We start from the raw sequence: 26526 nt of genomic DNA, 5'->3' as shown, positions 1-26526 counted from the left end.
TTCGAGGGCAAAAATCTTTTTAAGGATGGGAGGATATAAGAACCCGCGTTTTCACATAAAATCGTTTTAATAAAATAATTTTAGTGCCCAGAATAAATTCAAAATTTAGAAGTCTTAATTTGAAAATAAAAATGTGAAATTTGATTTCAGTGAATTTTTCTGAGTTGGAAAATGTACCTTTTCGAAAAGATTTTTGTAAAAATGCGTACTGGCGCTTAAGCTGGCAGTACCAGCTCTAGACTGCCTAGTACTGCGTATTTTAGAAAATAATATTTAGAAAATTGATTTGTTGTTTTGAAAGAACAAAAATAATTTTAGAATCGAAAACCGGATACTAATCTTAAAGGTTTTGGCCCAAAGTAGGCCAAACGGACCAAAAATGCTAACGGATTGGACCGAACCTAAACCGAGCCCAAGGTACAACATATATAAGCTCATTTAATGAGCTTTGAGCTCATTTTTCCATCCCTAAGAGAGAGAGGGCCGCGGTTTTTAGAGAGGAGAAGAGAAGAGAGATGACACTTTTCACCTCCACCTTTCGGAAGCCATAACTTTGATCCGGAGCTACGATTGACGAGCCGTTTGCGGCCACGGGAAGCTCTTGTCAAGCTCTACGTTTCTATCTAAAGAAATCTGGAAAGATCTTTGTCTTCCCGTCCCAGTTTCCGGCCTAGATTCTGTGCATTTTCATGTATAGTTTATGAGTAAATTTTGTGGTTTTGGTTATTTAGGTGATCTCTAGTAGTGGATAATTGTTGGATTTTATCCCCACTCACGTTGGATAAGGTAAGGTTTCACTAAACCCTCTTGGTTGGTTATTTTGTGGTTTCTAGGTTTTGATTTTTGGTGATATAAGTGTTGTTAGTTTGAACCTTGGTGTTTGTTGGAGTTGGTTGAGGCTTTGGACCAAGCTTGGTGGCTTCGTTTTGGTATTTGGTACGTTTGGAAATCGGCCAAGGTATGGTTTTGATTTTCTTTATGTAATATGTAATGTTCATGGACACTTAGGCTAGTTGACCCTAAGAAAGGATTGAATATGTTGATGTTTGTGATATATGTTTGAGGATGAGATTGAGAGAAATGTATGTGTTGGAGCATGATGTGTGATGTATATGAATGAGAATTATTGTTGATGTTGTTAAAAATATTGATTATTGATGAATGTGTGAATTATTGTTTTTGAGGAGTGTTGTTGTTATTGTGGACGAATAATGATGGATATTAATGTGGTAGTGGTGTTGTGTAGAAGGAATTGGAATAATAATGATAATGATTATATGAATTGATGATGATTGTTGGTATTTTAGTGATTATGAAGGTTGATGATGAATGTTGAGATTTATATTAATTGTTGAGGTTGTTGTTGGTTGATGATGATTATGAGTGTGGATTTATGATTGAATTGGAAATTTTGGATTGGTAGTGAGATATGATGTAATGGCTTAGTAATTTAGGTATGAAATTGAGAAGGATGATCTGAAATGGTAAGATGTTGTATGTAGTAGTGATTTATGATGGTTGGACATGGTTGGGCTTGGTTTTGAATTGAGAGATAGTTAAATTTGAGGATTTGAGGTTTTGGGTGAAAAATGATTTTTAGTGAACTTTGTCTGATTATAAATTTTGCCTCAGTTTTCAAAATTTGTTGAATTTGGTTTATATTTGAAGATTATTGAAAACCCTTCAATTTGATATAAAGTTTGCAAAATTTAGAATTTTATAGAAGACGTCATAATCATTCAAAGTTGGTGTTGAGAATCTGCAGAATTTCAGGATTTCTGATATGTGCGCACGCATAGCTTTGTGCGCACGCACAACCCTACGAAAATATTATTATGTGCAGATGCACAGACCTCTGCGTACGCACAGGCAGGGGAAAGGGCTTTGGTAGCAGCGCTAGCATAGCTTGTACACGCGCACATCAATGAAAAATTACGACTTGTTAGGGGCGTTCGCACAGCTTGTGCGAGTGAACATACTTTATAAATTTTAGTACATGTGCGTACGCACACTTTTAAAATCTTTCTAGGTGTGCGCACACACACCCCTGTGCGGACGCACACGCCCTGTTTCATAATTTTAAATTTTGTTTCAACTATTTCACCTTCCCGACAAGGTTGTAAGCTTCTATAACACCATTTTAAGACTCTTGAGCTTATTTTTAGAGCATTGAAATATGGGAAAGGTCCTAGGGACTTAAGTTGGGTTTTCTTTTGAAAAGTTAGCAAACGGAGGTTTAGGTTTCTGGTGTATTGTGGATGAGTTAGTTGAGAGAGAAGGAAGAGTGGTGCATATGGTGATTGTTGACAATGCATTGGGAAATCGATGAACTAATGAGCTCGGAATTGAAGTGATGAATTGATGATGGTTATGATGAGTTGAAGACTCAAAGAGGAATGATGATCTTGCTGAATAATGAGAGTGTGCTAGGCACTATATCCTTGGGTTACGTATGATAGTGTGCAGGGTATTATGTCTCTGGGATTGAATTATGATTGATAATCTTTTCTACTGCAAGAGTGTGCCAGGCACTATATCCTTGGGTTATGCATGTAAGTGTGCCCGACACTATATCCGTGGGTGAATAGCGTGTGTCCGGCACTATATCCGTGGGTGCAGCAGAAAAGCGACATCCGAAAGGATGTGTCGGGTTGGCATTTATGGACCGACAAGTGATATCACAAGCCAATAGGATAGGCATTCATCATATGCATCTTTATGTGCTTGTTTGCTTTGATTACGTGAGTTTGCCTAATTGTATAATATGTCTATTTGCTTACTTGAATTACTTGCTTTATATATTTCTACTTGTGTTTTATTTGTTTGCATTTATTGTGATTGTCTGGTGCTGAGGAGGTTAGGTAGGAGGTGGCGATAGGATCGCACGGAGGTAAGGTTGGTGAAGGCTGTGGGATACAGCGGTGTGATTAGTATTAGTTAGAATTTCCCTAGGTTTAGACAACCCTGGTTTATGGTTTAAGTTCTTATTACATTTATTTATTTTGTTTTAAGCTTGAATATCAGTATGTGATGTGGAGTTCTAGGATTGCCTTCGGCGTTCCGGGGCGTTACATCTTACATCATTGGGCACTGTTACCATACTGAGAACCTCTGATTCTCATTCCATACTTTGTTGTTGTTTTTCAGATGCAGGTCATAATCTACTTTGGTGAGATTACGGATATGGTGACAGAGCGGAGTATGGTTCCTCCTTAATTTAATTTATATTACTTTGTTATAGTTACTCTCACATCTTTTTGTGTTTTAACTTTATGGCCTTAGAGGCTCACTTGAGAGATAGGTTGTATAAGCTGTTTTAATTCTAAAACTTTGTATATCTCTATTTGTAACTAGTCGGCTTAAACTCCGCAAGCTGCGGCTAGTTCTCTATGATTATTATATTCTTATATTTATATATGTTCTATTCTCTTACACCTATACCTTGTATCTTATGCGTTAGTTTCGTGTGAACGTCTCACGCTTTTGTAATTCTGTAATTTGATTATTAATCCTTCATCAGGCTTCTAGAATATATATATATATATATATATATATATATATATATATATATATATATATATATATATATATATATATAAGCATTAGAATTGTCGTAACCTCTGATTAACCTTTGCCATATAGCTAGAGGTAAAACTTAGGGTAATTGGGGTGTTACATTATACGTTTTGAGTTTGATTTATTTAGAAAAAAATGAATTATGTTGAGTTTAGATTATTGATGAATGGAGTGGGAGGTGTGATAATGAGGAATGATGATGATAATGAAATTGAAAAATAATGAATTAAAAGTATATGTAACTTGCAAAACTGAGACAAATTGTTGACCCTTTGTACGTAAGATGTAACCGGCCACTTTAACTCCCCGGTTCCCTCATGGGCATGCATACTGAGACAAATTATTGAGCTTACGGATGCGCGTACAGAGGGATTGTCTACGATTGGCTACCAGGACATGTGGGCTGGCTGTGTAACCGACAGATGATATCATCAGCCATAACACAGGCATACATCATATGCATTTGTATGTTTTTCTTGAGTGTGCATTATTTTGGTTTGGCTATTTGTTTAACTATACTTATCTTCTGTTTTCAATACTTGCTGTATTTGTATCCTATCTGTGTTTTCCTTGTTTGTAATATATATGTGTGCAACTGAAAAATTTCTCATGCTGGTGATGGTGAAACTGAGGGTTGTTTTCTTGATATGATGGTTTGATTGTTGATTTGATTGAATTGCTTGGGTCAGAGGTTGTGATTTTTTTTCTGATTGAGGTTTTAGTAAAGTATGAAAGATCTAGCTGGTTCAACATAGACTTAATGAACCTATGCTTGGAATAGGTTGTTCATTCATACAGTCTACAAATCTGATTAAGATTTTCTTATAAGAAAAGAAAGGTTTTCGGATTTCTAGATAATTAAATATTAGTTTTTTGAAAATGTTTTGGATGATTAGCCGTTGGTTTTTAAAAGATTCATAGGACGAACGATAATTACTGCCTTGAAATCAATTCTTCTCTTTATATGTATCTTCTTGTGATAATTCTTAAACCCTCTACTGAGAACCATTTCGAGGACGATGTTCTCACTCCCTACAGCTTTATCTTTTTAGGACGGACAATGAAGCTTACGGAGTTTTTGTTAAGTTCTTAGATATGCTGTTTTTATTTGTATACATATGTTATAGATTTCTCTCACCTTTATTATTATATTCTTATAAGAGGGATTGGAGTCGTGACTGTAATAACATGTATGTATATAATATTTGTAAGGTTTTTTAGTAAGAAGTTTTGTATATATGTATATGCTTATTTGTTTTCAATTAAAAAGTATTTCCGTTTTTCTTTTAAATGAGAACAGCAATACAGTTTTGAGTTAAAGACCCCTATTTCAGTATTAAATATATGAAGTCGTCGTAATACTTCTCGCTATCAGAGTGGCACAGCCGGAAGCGTTACATTCTTATAATAAAGGTGTTACAATATCAGCCGAACTTCCTTGATTTACCAGAGTTCTATGGAGGTTTGCATTGGCAGGTATCATAGTGATCACAACTGGATCGTCATGAGCAGGAGTCACTCCTTAGGCGTCTTCCTTAGTGAATGAGATTGTAGGTAAATTGGGAACTTCTTTTTCCTCGCCAACCTGGTAGACTTCTTTTAGATGCCTTTTCTGAGAAGACTTCGTTATGCCTCCTCCTGCAAACCCTCCATCAATCATGTGAATGTGTCTGTTAGGGGTTTGTGGTGGCCAATCTTGTTGATTTTCGTCTTCATCACCTCTCTTCCTTTTCCCTAGATCGTCGGGCCTATCTGCAAGGTATCTATCTAACCGACCTTCTCTGGCCAGTTTCTCTATCACATTTTTCATATCATAGCAATCATTAGTGGAATGCTCATATAGTTTATGGTACTCGCAATATTCCATCCAATTTCCAGCTTTCTTATACTTAATAAGACAAGGAAGTAGAAGTTTTTCAGTGTGGCAAATTTTTCTATCGATGTCAACAAGAGAAATTCGGAGTAGGGAGTAGTTATGTTATGTTTACAGCTTTTTCGAGTTGTATTCCTCTTTTTTCTTTGCTTCCTTATCTTTGTCCCGAACTTGGTAGGGAGGGTTTTGCCTTGGAACTGGCTCTTTAAGTCGAGATTCTCCTCCATGTTAATGTACTTCTTTGGTCTTTCTTGTATTTCATACAAATAGATCGGATGTTGCTAGGATATAGATTGAGAAAATGACCCTTCTCTAATGCCGTTAACCAACCCAATTATCAACTGCTTCTAGAGGTAAGTTTTGTATTTTCAAGCAAACTTTATTGAATCTTTCCATATAATCTTAGAGAACTTTTTCTACTTCTTGTTTAACCGCTAGGAGACTTAGAGCATGCTTGACTTTATCCTTTTGAATTGAAAATCGGGTAAGAAACTTCCTTGCTAGGTCGTCAAAATATGTCATCTACCTGGGTGGTAAGCTATCAAACCACTTCATTGTTGCTTTGGTTAACATGGTTGGAAAAGTTATGCAGCGAGTTGCATCGGACACATCAGCTAGATACATCCGACTTTTAAAATTGCTAAGATGGTGCCTTGGGTTGGTCGTTCCGTTATAGAGATTCATGTCGGGACTTTTAAAGTTCCTAGAAAACCTAGCTCGCATGATCTCTTCAATGAACGAATCCTCTCCTCCAAGAGGACTTTCCTCCCATTTAGCCTGAGTACCCCGACTTCTGAGGTCGGCCTCCAATTTTGAAAGCTTTTCTTCCAATTCTCTTCATCGTCGTACCTCTTTTTGCAAATCTCTTTCTGCTTCTCTTTGTCGCTCAATCTGTTGCTCGAGTTGCTCTAATCAATCGTAGTGCCCATGTACAAACCCTATGATCTCTGTAGGATGAGGGGCTCCTCATCCTCGGGTGGATGAAGTTCCGAATGGATTCGTCGTGGTGATGGATTTTTCTATGTACCCTCTCTGTGGGGCCACCCGCCCTTTCATGTCACGGAGGTATCACGAGTGCTCAGTCGTAGTTATGAGGTTTTGGTTCTGATTCAGATGCTGTGTGACCGTCCTCAAATTGATTGTCCACGACAATTAAGTGTAGATTTCCAAGTCCTCGGCAACGGCACCAATATTCTAAAGGTTACCTGAAATAGATGGATTTGCGCCTGAACGTGAGATACAAACTCCTTTTAGGGCAGCGTCTGACTTTGTTGATGCTGAAGTACCGCCATCCGAGTTCTTCGTGAGGAGGTGGTGGGTGGTACCTGTAAGGGACTCCGATACTTAAGTTAACAAAGGTTTAAAGCAGATTTTTTGTAGATTGGATTCTAAATATACGAGTATGTCAGTGTATTTATAGTAGAAAAGATAGCCACCTTTTAGAATAGTTCCACATTAAATGATGGATAGTCGTTCTCTTTTTTTAAGGAAGTTGTTTAGATCTCTCCTCTAAATAAATAAAAAATATCTTTAGAGTTAGTTATTTATTCAAATAAAAAAGATTAAACTAATGTTGTCGCGTTCAACTTCATAAATAGACCACCTTTATTGAATAAACTTTTATTCTTTCTAAACCCGACTATGCTTTTTGGGACAAGACATGAATATTATATATGATATGAATATCCATGAGAGTATACTCCATATCATATATGCTGTAAAAAATTATTTAAAACTTTCTTTAGATGAATCTTCAGTTGGGATTATGAATTAGGAGGGTAGTAGTCATATTACGCGATGAAATAAAGGAAAAGATCAGCAACCATTGTAAATGGCAATGCCTTCCCTAACCGAAAATGAGAAGCACTAAAGCAACACTAAAATAAGAAGCAGGGTTTAAATGAATAATAAGAATAACTATAAGATAGTATCGGACACTAAAACTAAAATTTTAATTTTAAAATACAAAATTTTAATTTTTTTTAGTTATTTTCAAAAAACACATATATAAAAGACTAAAATTTTAAAAATAAAGAATAAAATTTTAATAATAAATATTTTAAAAAAATATATACATTTAACTTTTTACATTTTAAATTTATCTATTAATTTTTATATTTATTTTAAATTAAATATAATACTAAAATATATCTTAATTCATCATATTTTATACCAAATATAATATAAAAAATTAATTTATCTTTATCTTTATGTTTTGGGTTTTTGTTTTCAAGCCTAGTAACGATTATGTCAACAGCACATACCATTATACCGGAAAACAATCACAGAAGGCGATGACTGTGAGAGTCTGATCCTTTCTTTAAAAAACAAATTAAAAAAGCCTAAGCACTAAAGCATGAAAGGATTTTCTTTGGGGAATAGCCACGTGTGCGAAAATTCTCAGCAGTGTCCTCTATCTTGAGCAATCCTTTCCCTCTTTGAGCTTCAATTCCTGCTCTTTTTTCCTCTGCCATCCGATGAATTTCGGCAATTTTATTTTGCATCTTTTCGAAATACTCAGCCTTCTTTCTCTCCATTTTTTCCTGTTATAACAAATTAAAGCCATGCATTTAGATCACATTTTTATCAAACGAAGGGATGTAATTAACATGGAATAATTAATGGAGCAAATAAAGCAGGTATATATTACCGCATTTTTCTTAAGCTTTGCCTCAACCGATGCTTTCTTGCTATCCTCCCATAATCCAACAGCAAATTGCATCTTATAAGCCCTGTTAATATTAACCGAATTCATATACCAACATATACTACAGAATAATTTTACGTGATATTTTTGACATATTCATAAGAGTCTTTCTCAGATGGAACTTTATGATTATACCTGTTGTCTATTTTAGTCTTCTCACTTTCTTCCCATGCTTTAATCAAAGCCCGTTTCTTCTCTGCTTCAAGTCTTGCAAGCGGACCATCTAAATCCCCTGTATCCTTTCTGGCAGAAGAAGTTGCCGCCTCTATACGAAAACGTTTGACACAGCAATTAAGGTAACATTATTATTTAGAGTAAAGTATCGTTTTTGTCCCTAACGTTTGGGGTAAGTCCCAAAGTTCTCCCTAACGTTTCAATCGTCCTATTTAAGTCCCTAACGTTTCAAAATTGACTCAATGTTGTCCTGTTAGGGATCCGTTAATAGAATTAACGGCGGGACAAAATTGAGACAATTTTAAAACGTTGGGGACAAAAACGATACATAGAAATAAATTTTAATTTTATCCTTCAATAATATTAATTTTTACTGTACATAATATTCAATCGTTTTTTAAATTACAGTTAATCACATTACTTTTATTTTAAATAAATTAATTTTGTTATAATTTTATTCTTAAAGTAATGTAATTTTTTTATAAATAAATAAATTTTACACTTTCATTCTAAATAATGTAATTTACTTTCATTATTTAATCACATTACTTATAATTTTTTTAATAATTTTACACTTTCATTCTAAATAAATTAATTTTTTTATAATTTACATTTAAAGTAATGTAATTTTTTATAAATAAATAACTTTTACACTTTCATTCTAAATAATATAATTTTACTTTCATTACTTAATCACATTACTTATATTTTTTTAATTTTACACTTTCATTCTAAATAAATTAATTTTTTATAATTTTACATTTAAAGTAATGTAATTTTTTTATAAATAAATAACTTTTACACTTTCATTCTAAATAATATAATTTTACTTTCATTACTTAATCACATTACTTATATTTTTTTTAATTTTACACTTTCATTCTAAATAAATAAATTTTTTATAATTTTATGCTTAAGTATTGTAATTCTTTTATAAATAAATAAATTTTATACTTTCATTCTAAATAATGTAATTTTACTTTCATTACTTAATCACATTACTTATAATTTTTTTTATAATTTTACACTTTCATTCAAAATAAATTAATTTTTTTATACTTTTACTCTTTCATTAATTTTACTTTCATTACTCAATCACATTACTTATATTTTTTTTTTTATAATTTTACACTTTCATTCTATTCATATTACATTATTTATTTAGAATAAAAGTGTAAAATTTATTTATTTATAAAAAAATTACATTACTTTAAGTATAAAATAAAAAAAATTATTTAGAATAAAAGTGATGTGATTAAGTGTAAATGTGATTAAAAATAATTGAATACTATGTATAGTAAAAAATTATTATTATTGAAGAATAAAATTAAAATTTATTTCTATGTATCATTTTTGTCTCCAACGTTTTCGTCCTATTTAAGTCCCTAACGTTTCAAAATCGTTTCAATTTTGTCCCGCCGTCAATTTTATTAACGGATCCCTAACGGTAGGACAACATTGAGTCAATTTTAAAACGTTGGGGACTTAAATAGGACGATTGAAACGTTAGGGACAACTTTGAGACTTACCCCAAACGTTGGGGACAAAAACGATACTTTACTCTTATTATTTATTTATATGCAGAAAAGTGGCAATCACAAGCACCAACAATAATGCAAGAGGAGAGTGTGAACCTTGATATTTGAGGAGTTTATTGTTTTCGGTATAAGAGTAGTGAGGAACATCCTCGGAGTCCGATGAGTTTGAGTTATTGTCAGAGGTCTCTCCCATGAACATCCTAAGCTATATTAGCAGAGTCCGATGAAGACCACTATATGTGAAGTTTCACCTTTAATTCTTTTGGATTCTAACAATAACTCCTAACTCCCACTCTTCTTTAAGAGGCGCTCCCACTCCCAATAACATTTTCTCAAGTATATATATATAATATATGCCTCTTTGCTCAACGCAACAGCTCTTGAACCAAAGCGTAACCGAATAATGTTACGTTGCGATACCTTTTTATTATTTTTAAATTGTCCTTAATCAGTAATTAATTAGATGATGTTCTATCTTGCCTCTTTGAAAGAGCCCTCGATTCACTGATTGAATTGACAACAAGAGTCATGATTTAGCCTTTTGTTAATTCGTTATACCAACGTGGCTACATTGTAATTTGTTGTTTCCAAATGCAGATGATGCTTACAATTTAATCACACGAATGTCACAATGATGTTGAGTTTTGACGCATAATAAGTAGTCTGAGAGATTAAATTCATATTTCATACCATCTTTAATATGTAGTATCGCCATAGAGGTTAGGAAAGTAGAAAATATTGTTGCTCATTTAATCCACCGTGAAGAGAATTTTTCTGGTGCTTAAGTTATAGCCTTCTCTTCCTATGCTAGTATGAGATAGTTGCAACAAAAATTAAACTGATGTAGAAGAACCAAAACCTTCTACACTTATAAAAGGTATGACAGTAACGTACAAAGATGATAAGTGGTTGGTTTGAAGACATGTTCTGTCAACTGGTAACGTTGTAAAAGATGGACAAAAAGTGGCTATTTTGGTAGATGAATTTCAAAATTAAAAAATATGAACCCGATGACAACTAATAATTGAATTATTCACACTTATTGGATATAATTGTTACATAATCAAATGGGTTATAATAATAATTGGAACAAAAAAAAGCTTGCAACGAGATCAGTTTGCAGAAAATGTTGGATGTGCTGTCCCCGTAACATTGTAGAAAATATCCTCTAATCGACCAATTGTCATTTTTCTGGGTTGCCACTGCATTTCTGTAGATGTATAAAAGGTTTAGGTTATGACCAAAATTAAATGATGGTAATGTTTTGAGCCCATTGGATTTAAGTCATTTAACAAATGAAAGCATTAAGTATTCCTTGCTTAAAATATTTTTATTAATTTGACGAGATTATATAAATGTAAGAACCTAGGTGCTGCAAATGGAATTTTCTCTTTAGCCAAAGCCTAAACCCTGTGTATTGTTGCACGCATTTCCGCGTGAGAAGCAGGCTCGCAAAAGACAAGGGCTGACGAAATTGTTGTCAGTACAGAAATAAAACATGAAGCAGAAATAAAGAAAAGGTTTCTTTTTGCATTGGTCAACAAAAAAAATATCTCCCCCTTCCTAGGCAGGAAGGTACTATGTACCCGAGACTTGACTTGAGAGTAAGCAGTTTAAATAAAAACATGGTACCAAGGCCCATGGTATCTCCACCTCATTATTTCTTCTCATCACTTAACAACCAACCTCGTATTTAGCTCTTGCTCTTCTCTTCCACGGTTCCACCACCACCGCTACATTTTTACATTTACCATTCCAAATCCATCTTCTTCATTTCCACAACAAACAAAAACATTTAAAAGGAATGGATGTATTTATTTCAGAAGAGTACGTGGCAAAGCGAAGAATGGAGAAGAAGGCGGCGAAAGGAGTCTCCAATTCACATAATAGGAACATCAAGGAAGCTTCTTCCAACGATAACAACAACAACAACATCAGCAACGCTTTCTTCCTCTCTAATTCTAATTCTATTGGCGCAGACAATCATCATCTTGTTTTCACTTGCTTCTCTGCTTAACCAACCTACATTCCCCTCATACTAACTATTTGCTGTATCATTTCAGAAAGCAATGATGAATGATGCTTAACCACATTACTTACTTCATCATGCTAATCCTACACCATTCCTCTGCTCTTTATTTATTTATTTTTCCCTTTTTGTAAGATCGCAGATTCCCAGTATTTGTTTAGAGAAACGAGAACTAGAAAATTAGGGCAAACAGAGCAAGGCTAAACCCCGTTTTGCACTCGCTTGTAAAACATTGTTCAGACAAAGTGGATGTTTTTGGTCTTCAAGTGGATTTCTTGACCCAAAAACAGTGTATACTTTGGCCCAGTAATAGCCCACTATCAATGTTCGTTTTAAAAAAACTAGTTGTTTATTGCTACTCACTGGGCCCAAACTAATGAAATATTCACTCTACGATACCAGAAATTAAATTAAATAAATAGAAGGAAACTAGTAAGAAAATGAAAGGCTAGGAAGGCATTCATGAGTTATTATTATATAGTTTTTTTTATAACAAGAGTTACATAGTCATTTAATTAAATTCACTCTACGATCATTTTTTAGTTAATATATTCAAAAGTTATTTATTTTTAATAAAGGTAAAGTATATATTTTTTTAATTTTTGTAATTTTTTAAAAAATATTTTTAACATTTAATTTTATTTTTGATATTTTTATTTGTGTCAAAATTATATTTTGACATTAATTTTATTTAAAATATTAAGAACAAAATTTAAAACATTAAGGAATAATTTTGACGAAAATAAAAAATATTATTGACAAATTGAATGAATTGAAAATATTAAAGACAAAATTAGATGAAATTAAATATTAGTTATTTTTAAAAAAAATTATAAATATTAAGAATGAAAAGTATAATTTACCTTTTTAATAATATAACCATACAAATTTTTATCAATAATAATAATAATAATAATAATAATAATAATAATAATAAAATTGAAGATATGGTATTATATATATTTTGATGTGTGACTGGCATTGTGACTAGCTCAGTGGCTCCCAATGTATGGCTTGAATGTGAAGTCATATCATAATATGTAAGAATTGAACGATCCAAGTGTTTTAGTGTTTTACAATGTTCCCGACCCCATCATCACCTTTGCAATTTCTCATAGTTGTCACTTAATTTTGTAGTGTGATATATAACTGATAAAGATGGAGCAACAAAGGCGTAGGGACGTAGGGTTTCTTTCATCACGTGAGGCCTCTAAACCTTTGGCTGTATAGCACATGACCTTTTAATTTTTTTTCCCCCTTCATTATTGCTCTTTTATTTTAGCATATATTCTCCCATGCTCTCTCTCATTCGCCCCCTTTTCAAATTTCAGCGCCATAAGGTGTAGTGTTACTTACTGTTTGGTTTCCAATTTGTAAAAAAGCAAGGTGTACCAACAACAAACATATCACAGGGTGTGTGAGCGTGATGCGCCACATGGATCAGTCTTATTAAGGGACCCCATTTATAAAGAACCAACATTGCCCCTCTTAATAGCAAGTTGACATGTCTTGTGAGCTATTTTGGTGTGCTGGATGTGTTGAATCATACAAAAAATTTAATAAATTTGTACTGAAATTCATTTTATCACTTTTAAATTTAATTTCTACTTTATGTCGTTTTTATTCTCCAAATTCAGCATTTAAATTCTTATTCTTTATTCAGAAATAGTATTGTTTGATCTTAGATGATAAATGAGAGATGATTAGTAGACAAATTTCACGTGAGCACCTTCATCTGATGGGTTTCACTTTCATGTCTATCATGTGTGTGAGGGAGCACGTCATTCTTCCAAGTGCACCCTTCCCTTTATTATAGCTCTCTCGTTCAGTCTTTTGTCTTTGTCCAACTGAAAATTAAAGCCGGAGCTATCATCATGTTTAAAGAGGTTTGCTTTGAATATTGTTTCACTCAACTTCTTATGATCAGTAACTTATTTAGTAAAGACACTAGAAGATTTCACATCCCCATTGTTGTCACGTCTGCTTATAGTTATAGAGATAAAGTAAAAGATATAAGATTAACTAACCCAAATTCACGTGATCCATCAATAATAATATAATCTCAATAAACTAAAGCTAGCCAGTTACTTAATTCTCGGACCACATCTAAGGCACACAGATATTTTTCCTCCTTTCTTCTAAAGTACCACTGCCAGGTATTACTTACTATATATTTTTGCTTGTTCCCGTAATTAATCAAGTGGGCCTTTAATAATTGAGAATTATAGGAATGGAGGAAGAAGGGGATCAAATTTGTGGTTGATGATTACTTAATTTGGACAGATCAGAGTAAATATGCATACATGATACATGCAAGAGAGTAGGTACTATAAAAGAAAGGAGCAAGTCAATTATTTTTCATTTTTATATGTGAAATTAAACTTCTATAATTGTCTCCCTCAATTAAGATCTAGGCTCAATTCCTGAGAACTAAGAAGGCAGAATAGAATGCTTGTTGCGAAAGCAAAGGATGCAATCAAGACATGTATATGCTACTACAGTCAATGATTCTCCATGACCGTATCTTAGAATATGAGTATAGGCACATTTATTTATTTATTTTAAAAAAGAGAGAAACAGTTTCACATGGAACAGAACTGTATTCCTCATATTCTCTGCAAACACTTAGCTTTAGAACTGGCTAGCTCTAGCTATATTATTATGATACATTAAGTGTGTTCTTCTTCTGCATATATTTCATTCCATTTTTAATACTAATTAATTTCTAGCGTGACAGTGAATATGCCTTCTCTAACTTGGCCATATTGACAAAGATCTGTGACATACATGATGAGTTCCCTAGTTGATATTGGTGTATTATGTAAACTAAGAACATCATCAATTATATATAATAATGATAACATGAAGTCCTAACCTTTTCCTTCTCCAAATTAGTTCGCATGTATGTTCAGTTAGTTCCTAAGTATTAATAGTTGAATTGATGAGTTAGATGGAGGAAAACCATTTATTTGCTGATTGATTTCAGAAGATCATTGCCTAATAATAAATCTTAAAAGGTTTCAATTTATAATTTAATTCGGTGGAAATTAGAATACTAAGACGCGAACCGACGAATTTTAATACCATGATCCAATCTTAGTAATAATTTGTATGAGAAAAAGCCAAAAGTGGAAATCATAATAATGAGCAACGTGGATAAAAGGGTCCCCCCACTCGTTGAAAATGTCGAACGGGACCAAGTGATGATGCTCTGCTAAAAAAAACATAATCATAAACTAGCACGCATCTTCTATGTCTTCTATGGTTCCCACACTTTACTATGTACTTTGAATTAAACTAATCTTAATCGTAAATTAACAATCCCTGTCACGGTTGGTTAGTGCTTTAGGCTTAATCTGTAGACAAGCTCAAAGATTTACCATGACGTTACTTCTTAAGAAGTTGTCGGATTAGACCTTTGAAACTCACTTAAAGGAAGTTGGAGACCTAATTTAATTGTTGATGTAACACCAAGCCAATGGTTAATTATTTTGTTATTAAAGGAATTGTAAGCTCTTGTTTAATGGAGGTGTTTTAGAGTTTAGAGTTTAATTTTATTTGATCGAGACGTGCACATTTATAATATACAGTAATTATTTCAAAAAGGAAACTATAATTAATTTTTTTCTTCCATTGTGTTCGATTAATCCAATGAGTCTTGATAATTCGAAAAATACTAAAGATTATTAAAATTTACTTTTTTAGGTTAGTAGTTAGTCATCAATTTTAAAAGTATAAACTAAAATATATTATTAAATTACTAAACTGAAAAAATTGAGTTGATAATTAAAAGTGATTATTAAAAATAATAAATTCTAATAGTTTTCTAACATTTTTTAAATATTTATCTTACATGTAGAAGATTATTATTTATTAATATGCTCCTTAGCTTTAATACCTTGGGAATATTTTGGTTAATTTGACATTAATATACCATCAACCGAGCAACCAACCTTTTGGATTAATGCAGCAGGTGAAAAAGAATAATGTATTGAAACAGAGTATTTTGTGTTTTAATAATAGGTAGATGGCATTTGCTAATATAATAGAACATATATTAACATAAATCAGTATAAGTAAGTGATAGTTAAATTAAAAATGGGGATGCCATAATTAATTGGTAATTTGGTATGTGGCCCTAAAGAATGAATATACATGAATTTGATTACCAGAAGAGGGTAAGCACTAGAGCACCCAGTGGCTTGTGTGATTTGATGGCTTCCATTTCATCATCAATGTGATGCTATGCTATGCTATACACACATGTAAAGGTTAAATTGGGGACTTTGATAGACACACTGTGCCATAGATGGATGGACCCAAGTAAAAAGTATCTGAATGGTTAGGTTTGGTAGTTGAAATAATATAGTTATAATAATATTTTGAAGGGTGGACTTTCAGACTTTGTTCACCACAACAGGCTCATTTGTGGCTGTATTAGGCCACATTGCGGAAATGGATCCTCTCCAGTTTTTTCAACACTTGACAAAATACAGTGCAATTTCTCGCCTTTGATTTTAATAGTGGGACCAGAAATAAATAAGAGAGAGAATGTGGTAAATGGTTAGATTAAACACTGCACACCATCCAGTTTTTTATTCACTGGAGAGGATCCACTCCCGCCACATTGCCCCCTGCATTATTGGGACTACTACACACATGAATGTGCACAGTAGTGACAGTATATATCTCTTAAAATATAAAAGAAAAGAAAATATGACTAATATATAACATAAAGAGAAATGATTGAAATCAATTTAGTTTTTTAATTATTTTTTAATTTTTAAATAAATTTTTTTATTTTTATTTTTTGATGTTTTCAAAAATAATATACATTTAATTTTTTACTTATTTAAGTATTAAAAAATAAGTTAAGACTCTTAGTTATAATAATAATAATAATAATAATAATAATAATAATAATAATAATAGTACACACGATGGTCAGTCACATAAAAATAATTTTATCTAAAGATGATAATTATTGTTAGTGAACATATGATAATTATTATTAGTTATCGAATAAATATAAATATTAATTATATATGTTTTATATGTGAACATATGTAAATAGAGATAAATTATCGTTAGTGAAATAATAATAAATTTTGACTCTCACGAAACTTGTTATTTTTTTAATCTAAGTGATGTAGGAGGCAAGGAGTGAATTACTAAGCCCAACTTAATTAACACGCACATGGCCAGCTTTAAAAGCCAAGTAATAAATTAAAAGGCATTGGCATTGAATGAAGGGTAAAGCGACTTCTGTCATATTAATCACTCTACGATTGTTGAGTGTTGTATTGTGCTCTGATCTCTTTAATTTGGCCCTCCATGCCATGTACAACTTTCTCTTATTACTGTCTTTTAAAAGCATGGAATCTTCACGATCATTTTCCCTTGGCACCGTTGGTGTGTTTTATATATTATGACTGGTTGGTCTCATTCATGTATAGCATATATCTACAACCATGTACAACTACTACTAGTAGTATATACTTGGAGAATGTGTCCCTTCGTACACATTGAGGTATATATGATTATATTCATACATTATTATTTTTTATGATTTAATTTGCGGGCCCTAGAAGAAGTGAGCAACTCCGTCCTTGCTTATATGAAGAAATTTACATTGTCCAACCACCTTAACATATTATAGTATAGGAGTATCACACCCCTCAACTACTACTAATTAATTTAATATAGTCGTCTATCTTCTTACAATGCCCTTAGTTTCAATTTAATGCTTATGTTTGGTGCCCAAGAAATACCATTGACTATCGACTGCACAGGCAGAAGCCAATTTTAATTACTTGTATACTCCAGTCTTTACTCACTTGAGCATTTTTTAAATACCTCGATCCCTTAAATTGATGAAATAAATGCATGTGATGGGTACTTCAATAAAAATTTTATAATTTTTTTAGATAATAAATTGTAAAATTAAATTTTAATATTTATAAAAATATTATTTTTATTTAAAATACAATTAAATAAATAAATTATATTTTTATACAAAATATTTTTATTTGAATAGTTTTCAATAAATATACTCGATACTTGTTAACTTAAGCTAAGCGATTATATTTCATAAATAGACAAGATATAGTTTGACTTTTTACACAGCTAGTTACGAATTGTCATTATGCAGTAAAAATCACATATTTTAATTTAGAGTTGATTACGTGTATTTAGGATCCTATATTAGAATTGGAATGTGCTGTTGTTAAGATGTCATTTTCGTAATATTGGGAAAGGAGCACGGAATTATGGACCGTTTGAGCTTTTCAATTTTTATTTTTCCCCTAAACTGATAAATAATTATATGTTCACAATTCACATACCCGATCTTATCCTAAGCTTCCCATCGATAGCCTCTCACCACTCGGATTATATTTTTTCAGCCGTTTTAGCCAAGCTATTTGATTTTGTATTCCAAATACTCCTATTGAATAAAAAGATTATTGAAAAATATGATGCGAAATTAAAAATACAAAAGATACTGTAGTTGTTATAAGAATTTTAATTAATACGATATAGAAAACGTTAGAAAGGTGAGAGCGGTGAAAGGTAGATTGCTTATTATGATAAATTCTTGGGGAAGGGGCCAGTGGTTGTCTAATTGAGCAAGAAATTGAAAAGGAAGAAGCGAAGAAAAATACAGAAAACTACATTCATTAGTGGGGTCCTCTTAATTCAAGTATCCGATATGATGATAATGAGACTCTAAATGGAATCCAATAATAGTGAGTGAAAAATAATGTAATATGCATCATATTATATAATTGTGTGTGTATGAATAAGGATTCACATTGAATTAAAGTATACACTTTTTCATAAAAGCTCCTTCATAGAGGCTTGCAATATAATAATAATGTTGATCGTTGAGATAAATTAAAGACAATTTGTTAAGGATGGAATTAGATGATTTAACATATATTAATGGTAGCTAAAATTCAGATACAGTCAATTTATGTGAAATTAATAATTAAGGGTCGTGATAATTTAATTAAATTTATTAATTTATTTAATAATTTTTAATTATTAATTTTATATAAAATTAATTATATTTAAGTTTCTATTTTAATTATATTATTCAATTGTACTATAGTTCATATTCATTTATTATAAAATTGTATTTCGGATTTGGTGAGTCTATTATACACGCGCGTTTCACTAATGCAAATATATATATTTTTTTTGTGTTTCTTTTTCTACTTCTTTTTTAAAATACAAAATTGATCATCTGATTTATGAACTTTAATTTTTTAAAATTTTTAAAATACAAAACTGACCCTTTAATTTATAAAATTTTAAAATTTAAATTCAGCATTTTTCAAATCGAATTATCAGTTTTTTTCTTTCTCCAATTCGATATCTCCGATTTGTGTTTTAGAAATAAAAAAAAAATCAACTCTATATTAATTAAAAATACACAAATTTTTTATAACCATATCAAAAAATGAGATCGATAATAATTTGGTTGATTAGATGACTTAAATATAAAGATTTATTGTTTTAATTTTGTGGTGCCAATATTTGTACGGCCACGTGGCACGTGCCATTTTCCACTTGAGCTTAGACGCCGACGCATGTTTTTTTTAACTTTCTACTAATACACCATGCTCGGAATCAGACACTCCAATTGTCTCGCCATAAAATCAATCTCAACGCACTACATTCGCGTTACTGACTAATTGACTATATTCTCCCAAAGATTTGTTTAAATACAAATTTTAGTAATTAATTATATTCGCTGCATAAATAGTTTGTATCAACGTCACCCCACTCATCTCTCATAAATATAGTTTGTGCCTATGATAAATGTACCATAATGTGTACATTATTTTTTTGACGCCAGTGAAAAAAATTAAAAGTTTATAGAGAATTAAAATTTATTTTTATTTAAAACTCAATTCTATAATTTAAAATGACTATAATATATTAATAGAATATAATTCAATTTTATTAAAAATCAAACTTCTTTTAATCTGATTTACAAATAAAAAAAATTAAAATTAAAATTTTTAAAAGAATTTAAACTATTTATTTTTAGTTGTTTTAAAAAAGAAAAGAATTTAATTCTGTAGTAAATTTTAATTTCTAGCCTTCTAAATGAGCTCTAAAAAAATGATCTGACAGATGCAGGAGGGTAGCTTCGCTTTTGCGTGCTGGAGTGTCGAGAGAGAAAGGAAAAAAGAATTGACATTAACAGACAAACACACTATTCATCCCAATATTCAGTAGCCTACTGCGATCAAAAACACTTACATCAGATCTACCGTTTCATTCTCTCTCTCTTCACATCTCAACGTTCAAGCTATTGTCCTCACTCCTCAACTACTACTTCTAAACTCTCTCTCTCTGTTTCGATTTGGAAGTTGGAACCACTCAGCATTTTTGTCTCCATTCACTTCTCCGTCGTCCGTAACGGTCATTTTACTCGGGGCGGGACACCGGAGCATCGCTTGATGACGTAGTTTTCCGAAGGCCAAAATCCACGGGGAGCTACGACTAGCAAACCTGGGTTTTGGACTCATACTGAGGCTAGGAAGATGTTCAGACCTGCAAGATGGAGAACCGACAAGAACAAGGTCAAAGCTGTTTTCAAGCTCCAATTCCATGTGACTCAGGTACATTAAATTTCTTTCCCCTTCACTTCACTTGACTCATCTTTCTCCCTCTCAATGTAGAATTAAATCACTCTGTGTTTGTTCGTTCAGATGCTGCAATCTGGAGTGGATGCATTGGTGCTCTCTATAGTCCCTGTAGACATTGGAAAAGCAACAACAAGATTAGACAAAGCTTCCGTTAATGGTGGAATTTGTAGATGGGACAATCCTGTCTATGAAACTGTCAAGTTTGTTCAGGACTCCAAGACTGGAAAATTCACTGAGAGAATCTATTACTTTGTGCTCTCCACTGTATGAATTCCTCTCTTGATCACTCGCTTTTTATTGTTGTGGTTCGTAATGTCAGAATGTGATTGTGATCTACGATTCTGTGTTTCTATCTTTTTGATGTAGGGGTTATCCAAAGCTAGCACCATTGGTGAAGTTTCTATAGACTTTGCAGATTATGCTGAGGCTACAAAGCCTTCCTCTGTCTCTCTTCCCTTCAAGAATTCTCGTTGTGACGCTGTTTTGCATGTTAGTCTTTGGTCCTTTACTCTCTACTGTTTTCAATTTTTTGCTTTTACAGAGATACAATTTAATGCAAGATTTTTGCCACTAGTTCTGATTTCTTGCTTCATGGACAGGTATCAATTCAGAGACTACAAGAAAACAATGATAAAAGGTATAAGGGTTTATCAATTTAACATGGTTATATCATTTCATACTCTTAAGGTTATAGAGTTTGCTTATTTTGACTTTGATTAATAATTGCAGAGAGGAAGAAGAATGCGAAGATGGAAAAATAAAACATGATGCTAATAATAATAATAAGAGCTTGAGAACCTATTTAACCAATGGACATGCAGATGAAAGCACCAGAAGTGATACATCTGAAGTAAGGTTTCATTTCACTTGCTGGGACTAGGAATCATTTTTGTTTGTTTTATATATCCCAATCCATAAGATCATTTTCTGAACAATCTCTTCTTGAAGGTTATGAGGGGGATTTTCGTCTGTGTACAAGTTAACACATTTTTTCTTTCTAAACTACAAATTTTTCTAACTATATAAATTCGATGCAAACTTAACAATTTTCCTTTGCTTATTCTGAAAAGTTAAAAAAGTTGTATGGTGATAAATAAAATTACTCTTCTGATGTTTCACAGGACGTTTCTGCCAAATCAAACACCAGAGGAGCTGAATTGAGTGCTGATTGTAGGACTTCTAGTGGATCTGACTTAACATTGTCAAGTTCTGAGGGCAGCGGTGGGCTTGATACACCTCGAGAACACGGAGTAAGAAATGCTAGCATCCAACCCAACACGAATGGTTTTGTTTCTCCTCCAGGGCACCCTCAGGACCCTCAAAATCGTGCTGCAAATGCCACAGTGTATGATGTGCAACAGAGACCAGAATGGGGCTGGTTAGCTGCTTCAGAACATGGTTTGAGTACAGACGATTCAACAAATGATTCTCAGGATGCCCTACCAAAGGAAGGGTCCCAACCAGCAGCTGATATGGAAATTGAAAGGCTCAAAGCTGAACTTACTGCCATTGCCAGGCAGAAGGATATGTCAGACTTGGAACTACAGACTCTCAAGAAACAAATCATAAAGGAAAGCAAAAAGGGACAGGACCTCTCAAAGGAAATCATGAGCTTGAAGGAGGAAAGAGATGCACTCAAAGCAGAATGTGAGAATCTCAAGTCTTTTCACAAAAGAATGGAAGAGGCTAAAGCAAGCACCAAGTCACTACTGGATACTGGAGACCTTCGCACTCTTGTTGAGGAAATTAGACAAGAACTGAGTTATGAGAAGGACCTTAATGCAAATCTTCGATTACAGTTAAACAAGACGCAAGAATCAAATGCTGAACTTGTTCTCGCTGTGCAGGACCTGGATGAAATGTTAGAGCAGAAAAATAAGGAAATATATAATCTTTCGAATAACCATGAACCGAATAAGAACTCTCATGAGATGGGGAGGAAAAGTTCAAAATATGAAACAGAAGATGATGAAGATCAGAAAGAATTGGAAGAGCTGGCTAGGGAGCACAGCGATGCCAAGGAGACTTACTTACTTGAGCAAAAAATTTTAGATCTGTATGGCGAAATAGAGTTGTATAAGAGAGACAAAGATGAGTTAGAGATGCAGATGGAGCAGCTTGCACTAGACTATGAGATATTGAAACAGGAAAACCATGACATAGCATACAAGCTGGAACAGAACCAACTGCAAGAACAGTTGAAAATACAATATGAATGCTCATCTCCTCCTCCTGCTATAGAGGGGATCGAAAGCCACACTGAGAGTCTGGAGAATCAACTCAAGAATCAGTCAGAAGAATTGTCAAATTCTATGGCTACTATCAAGGAGCTTGAAGACCAAGTCTGCAAGTTAGAGGCACAAGTCAGCAAGTTAGAGGAGGAATTGGAGAAACAGGCCCGTGGGTTTGAATCTGATCTAGATGCTCTGAGACGTGACAAAGCTGAACAGGAGCAAAGAGCCATCCAAGCTGAGGAGGCTTTGCGTAAGAGCAGGAGCACAGAAAGCCATATCAAAAGTCTGGAAAGTCAACTTATGAAAGAGTCAGAAGAATTGTCACATTCCCTGGCTACTATCAAGATACTTGAAGCCCAAATAAGCAGGTTAGAGGAGCAACTAGAGAAACAAGCTGATGAGTTTGAAGTTGATCTAGATGCTGTGACACGTGACAAAATCGAACAGGAGCAAAGAGCCATCCAAGCTGAGGAAGCTTTGCAAAATGTCACGAGCACTGTCGAGAGTTTGGAAAATCAACTTGTGAAACAATCAGATGAATTGTCGAATTCTCAGGCTACTATCAAGGTACGTGAAGCCCAAATTAGCCGGTTAGAGGAGAAAATGGAGAAACAGGCCCGTGGGTTTGAAGCTGAGCTTGATACTGTGATGTGTAACAAAGTTGAGCAGGAGCAAAGAGCCATCAATGCTGAGGAAGCCTTGCAAGAGAGCAGGAGCACTGAACGTTGTATTGAGGTTCTGGAAAATCAACTTAAGAAACAATCAGAAGAATTGTCAGATTCTCTGGCTACTATCAAGGTACTTGAAACCCAAATCAGCAGGTTAGAGGAGGAAATGGAGAAACAAGCTCATGGATTTGAAACTGATCTAGATGCTGTGACACGTGACAAGATTGAGCAGGAGCAAAGAGCCATCCGAGCTGAGGAAATTTTGCGTAAGACAAGGCTTAGAAATGCTAATACTGCTGAGAGGCTTCAAGAAGAATTCAAAAGGCTCTCAGTGCAAATGGCCTCTACATTTGATGCAAATGAGAAGGCTACCATGAGAGCAATGAAAGAAGCTAGCGAACTTCGTGCCAGAAAAAGACTGGTGGAACAAATGCTGCATAAAGTCAAAGAAGAGCTTCACTCTGTCAAAGGTGATTATGAGGTAAAACTGATTGAGCTTTCCAATCAAATTGATGTCATGACAGTCAAAATACAACAGATGTCGTTGGAAATTGAGGACAAGTCCAAGCAGCTTGAAAATCAGAAGAATCATGATGAACAAGTTAGTAGTGATTTCCCTGAGGAAATGCAGAATCTAAAAGCTGAGAATGAAAGGCTTAAAGCAGAGATTTCATGCTTCTCAGAGCACTTAGTACAACAAGAAACTTTGAGAACGGAACTGGAAGCTATGAAGAAATCAGTTGAAGAATCTGAGACTCTGTTGCAGAGAAAGACCGTGGAAAGAAATGAGCTGGTGATTACAATTGTTTTATTGAAGGAGGAGGCAGAACAGCTGCTTGATGAATTAAGTAAAATGAGGGATCTCAAAAATGAAAAAGAAACAGTGGGTAGTAGAGACTTGCAGTCAGAGTTAGAAGAACTTAGGGCTCAATATGATGCCTTGAAACGTTCTCTTTCTGAGGATGAGGCTGAGATAGAAAAATTAAGAAAACAAATTTTCCAGCTAAAGGGTGAACTAAAGAAAAAGGATGATGCATTAGCCAACAATGAGAAGAAGCTCAAGGATAGGAATGGACACACACAACTTTCTGATGGAGCTAAAACCAGTCCAAAGAACAAAAAATCTGCTCCAAATTCTCAAAATTCAAAAGAAATGGCAAGCCTCAGAGAGAAAGTAAAAATGCTCGAGGTAACTTTGAGAAAAATTCTTGATACCTTTATTTTTTCCATGGATATTGTTATCTACTGCTCATCATTTTCCAATTCCTCGCATTTTCTTAGAATAAAACTATTTGCAGTGGGGCATATTAACAGAGAATTTTGTATTTCTAGGCCCTGATAAAGTCAAAGGAAACTGCATTGGAAACGTCAACTTCCTCTTTTCTGGAGAAAGAAAGGGAACTGCAGTCCAAAATTGAGGAACTGGAGGACAAGGTGGAGGAATTCAGTCAGAGCATTGCACTGCAAACGGTATATTGATTACAAACACAGAGCAACGATTGAGCAATTTGACAATATTAAAGAAAAATTTCAGCCTTTAATTATCAACTATAGTCTTATTTATGATCTGTCTTGGTAGATGAAAGTTTCTTCACATTGTTGTCTGGTATCTGGATTAAGCTTTAATCAAATTGCTGATTTCTAACGGTAACGAATTGTATACATTGGCGCGCGCTTCAACCAGGTTGTCGAGGATAAGTGTGTTACAGTTGAGCCTCCTAATGATTCTGCATGTGTGTCTGGACAAAACGGTGCTGCTGCTGCGTTGTCATTATCCAAGAGGTCTGACTGATTTCCCACTTTTCCTTCAATACCCTTTCCTTTACCTTGTTAATTGTTAGTACTAGTCTTGCAACTGAATTGTGTAATTGTTGATCATTTTCTTGTCATGGCAGCGATGCAAATTCCTCAGAGAAAGAAGCAGATATGTCCAGAGTGGATAATGGGGATGGCAACCTTTGCAGCGACATGTTAACCGAATTGTTGTTGTTGAAGGAAAGAAACAAATTGATGGAAAATGAGCTGAAAGAGATTCAAGAAAGATACTCCGAAATGAGTCTAAAGTTTGCAGAGGTAGAAGGTGAAAGACAGAAGCTTGTTATGACTGTACGGTATCTCAAGAATTCACGCAAGGGTGGTCAGTGACCTATTGTTCCTATCCAGCTATCTTGGGGGCCTCCACTGTATAGTTACAACATATCACAGCAAAAGAGAAAACAAAAAACAGTTCAAATAAATAAGTTAATGTGTATATTGGCAACATAATATGTATCCCTTTTCCCCTTTTCATAGTTTTTTTTTTTTCTTTTCTTTTGGGGTGGGAGGTTTAACTCTTGATGTGTTCCACATAAGGGTACCATTTTAAAGTTATCAGGTACTTTGTAATGCCAAGAGTGTGAGTTAGTTGACAAATAGAATGTTGAGCAGTTCTTTGATTGTTTCTTTTTCTTTGCGTTTATATTCATATTCTTTTATTGTATCCTTTCATTGTTTAATATAAATGAGAAGTTCTTTCATTGCATATTTAATTTGCACTCATTTTCTTATATCTATATTTACTGATACATTTTTACACAATTAAACCTTAGTAATATAACCGAAATTCCAACTTAATTGCACACTTGATTCAATAATTCTCTCGATATATATTTCGATTCGGAGATATCAAAGAAAGGGAGAGGTTGGTGTTAATGTTTTAAAAGCAAGGGGACAAGATATTGAGTGGTGGACCACAGAGAGCAAGTCAAGGCAAATGAGTCTACAGCAAACAAGAGTAGAGCGTGAGAGCTATTTATTTTCTGTTATCATTTTTCTTTTTTGATCTATAATTTCAAATTGGCTAATGTCTCCTTGAAATTTGGTTAGGTTGGAAATGCTGGTGGTGTCAGTGGAAAATTCATGTCCAATGTTGTGAGCAAAGCAAACTTGTTCTTTCTTTCTCTCTTATTATTCTTTTTTCTCTCCAGATAACGATTATTTCTATTTTTGTTGTTGTTATCATGGTGTGTTTTACGATTTACTCTCTAATTTGTAATTATTATTGTCTTTTAGAAAAAAAAGCTCCATA

General features: G+C 33.4%; 2 protein-coding genes across 2 annotated transcripts; one reads left to right on the top strand and one right to left on the bottom strand.

Annotated features, from left to right (window-relative positions):
* Positions 1 to 7655: 7655 nt before the first annotated feature.
* LOC130970439 (remorin-like) lies at positions 7656 to 10170 on the bottom strand. The gene is made up of 4 exons (XM_057896522.1): positions 9965 to 10170; positions 8292 to 8421; positions 8100 to 8181; positions 7656 to 7992 (listed from the first exon to the last, which is right to left on the bottom strand). The coding sequence occupies exons 1-4, from the start codon at positions 10065 to 10067 to the stop codon at positions 7792 to 7794; spliced, it is 516 nt and encodes a 171-aa protein (XP_057752505.1). The 5' UTR covers positions 10068 to 10170; the 3' UTR covers positions 7656 to 7791.
* Positions 10171 to 20047: 9877 nt separating this feature from the next.
* Positions 20048 to 25954, top strand: LOC130968492 (uncharacterized). The gene is made up of 9 exons (XM_057893789.1): positions 20048 to 20530; positions 20621 to 20821; positions 20924 to 21046; positions 21157 to 21194; positions 21287 to 21407; positions 21679 to 24648; positions 24792 to 24929; positions 25144 to 25241; positions 25355 to 25954. The coding sequence occupies exons 1-9, from the start codon at positions 20453 to 20455 to the stop codon at positions 25602 to 25604; spliced, it is 4017 nt and encodes a 1338-aa protein (XP_057749772.1). The 5' UTR covers positions 20048 to 20452; the 3' UTR covers positions 25605 to 25954.
* Positions 25955 to 26526: the final 572 nt, after the last annotated feature.

The sequence above is a fragment of the Arachis stenosperma genome, chromosome 3 (genome assembly GCF_014773155.1).
Source record: "Arachis stenosperma cultivar V10309 chromosome 3, arast.V10309.gnm1.PFL2, whole genome shotgun sequence".
NCBI lineage: Eukaryota > Viridiplantae > Streptophyta > Magnoliopsida > Fabales > Fabaceae > Arachis > Arachis stenosperma.
The sequence above is the reverse complement of the archived record's forward strand: the minus strand, read 5'-3'. Positions and strand labels throughout refer to the sequence as shown.

Excerpts from the sequence above, each read along its gene's own strand:
- LOC130970439 (XM_057896522.1), bottom strand. The coding sequence starts at position 10,067 with ATGTTCATGGGAGAGACCTCTGACAATAACTCAAACTCATCGGACTCC. Across the intron at positions 8,182-8,291 it reads AAGACTAAAATAGACAACAG|GGCTTATAAGATGCAATTTG; the intron begins GTATAATCATAA and ends TAATATTAACAG. Across the intron at positions 7,993-8,099 it reads CAAAGCTTAAGAAAAATGCG|GAAAAAATGGAGAGAAAGAA; the intron begins GTAATATATACC and ends TTGTTATAACAG.
- LOC130968492 (XM_057893789.1), top strand. The coding sequence starts at position 20,453 with ATGTTCAGACCTGCAAGATGGAGAACCGACAAGAACAAGGTCAAAGCT. Across the intron at positions 24,649-24,791 it reads AGAAAGTAAAAATGCTCGAG|GCCCTGATAAAGTCAAAGGA; the intron begins GTAACTTTGAGA and ends TTGTATTTCTAG. Across the intron at positions 25,242-25,354 it reads GCGTTGTCATTATCCAAGAG|CGATGCAAATTCCTCAGAGA; the intron begins GTCTGACTGATT and ends TTGTCATGGCAG.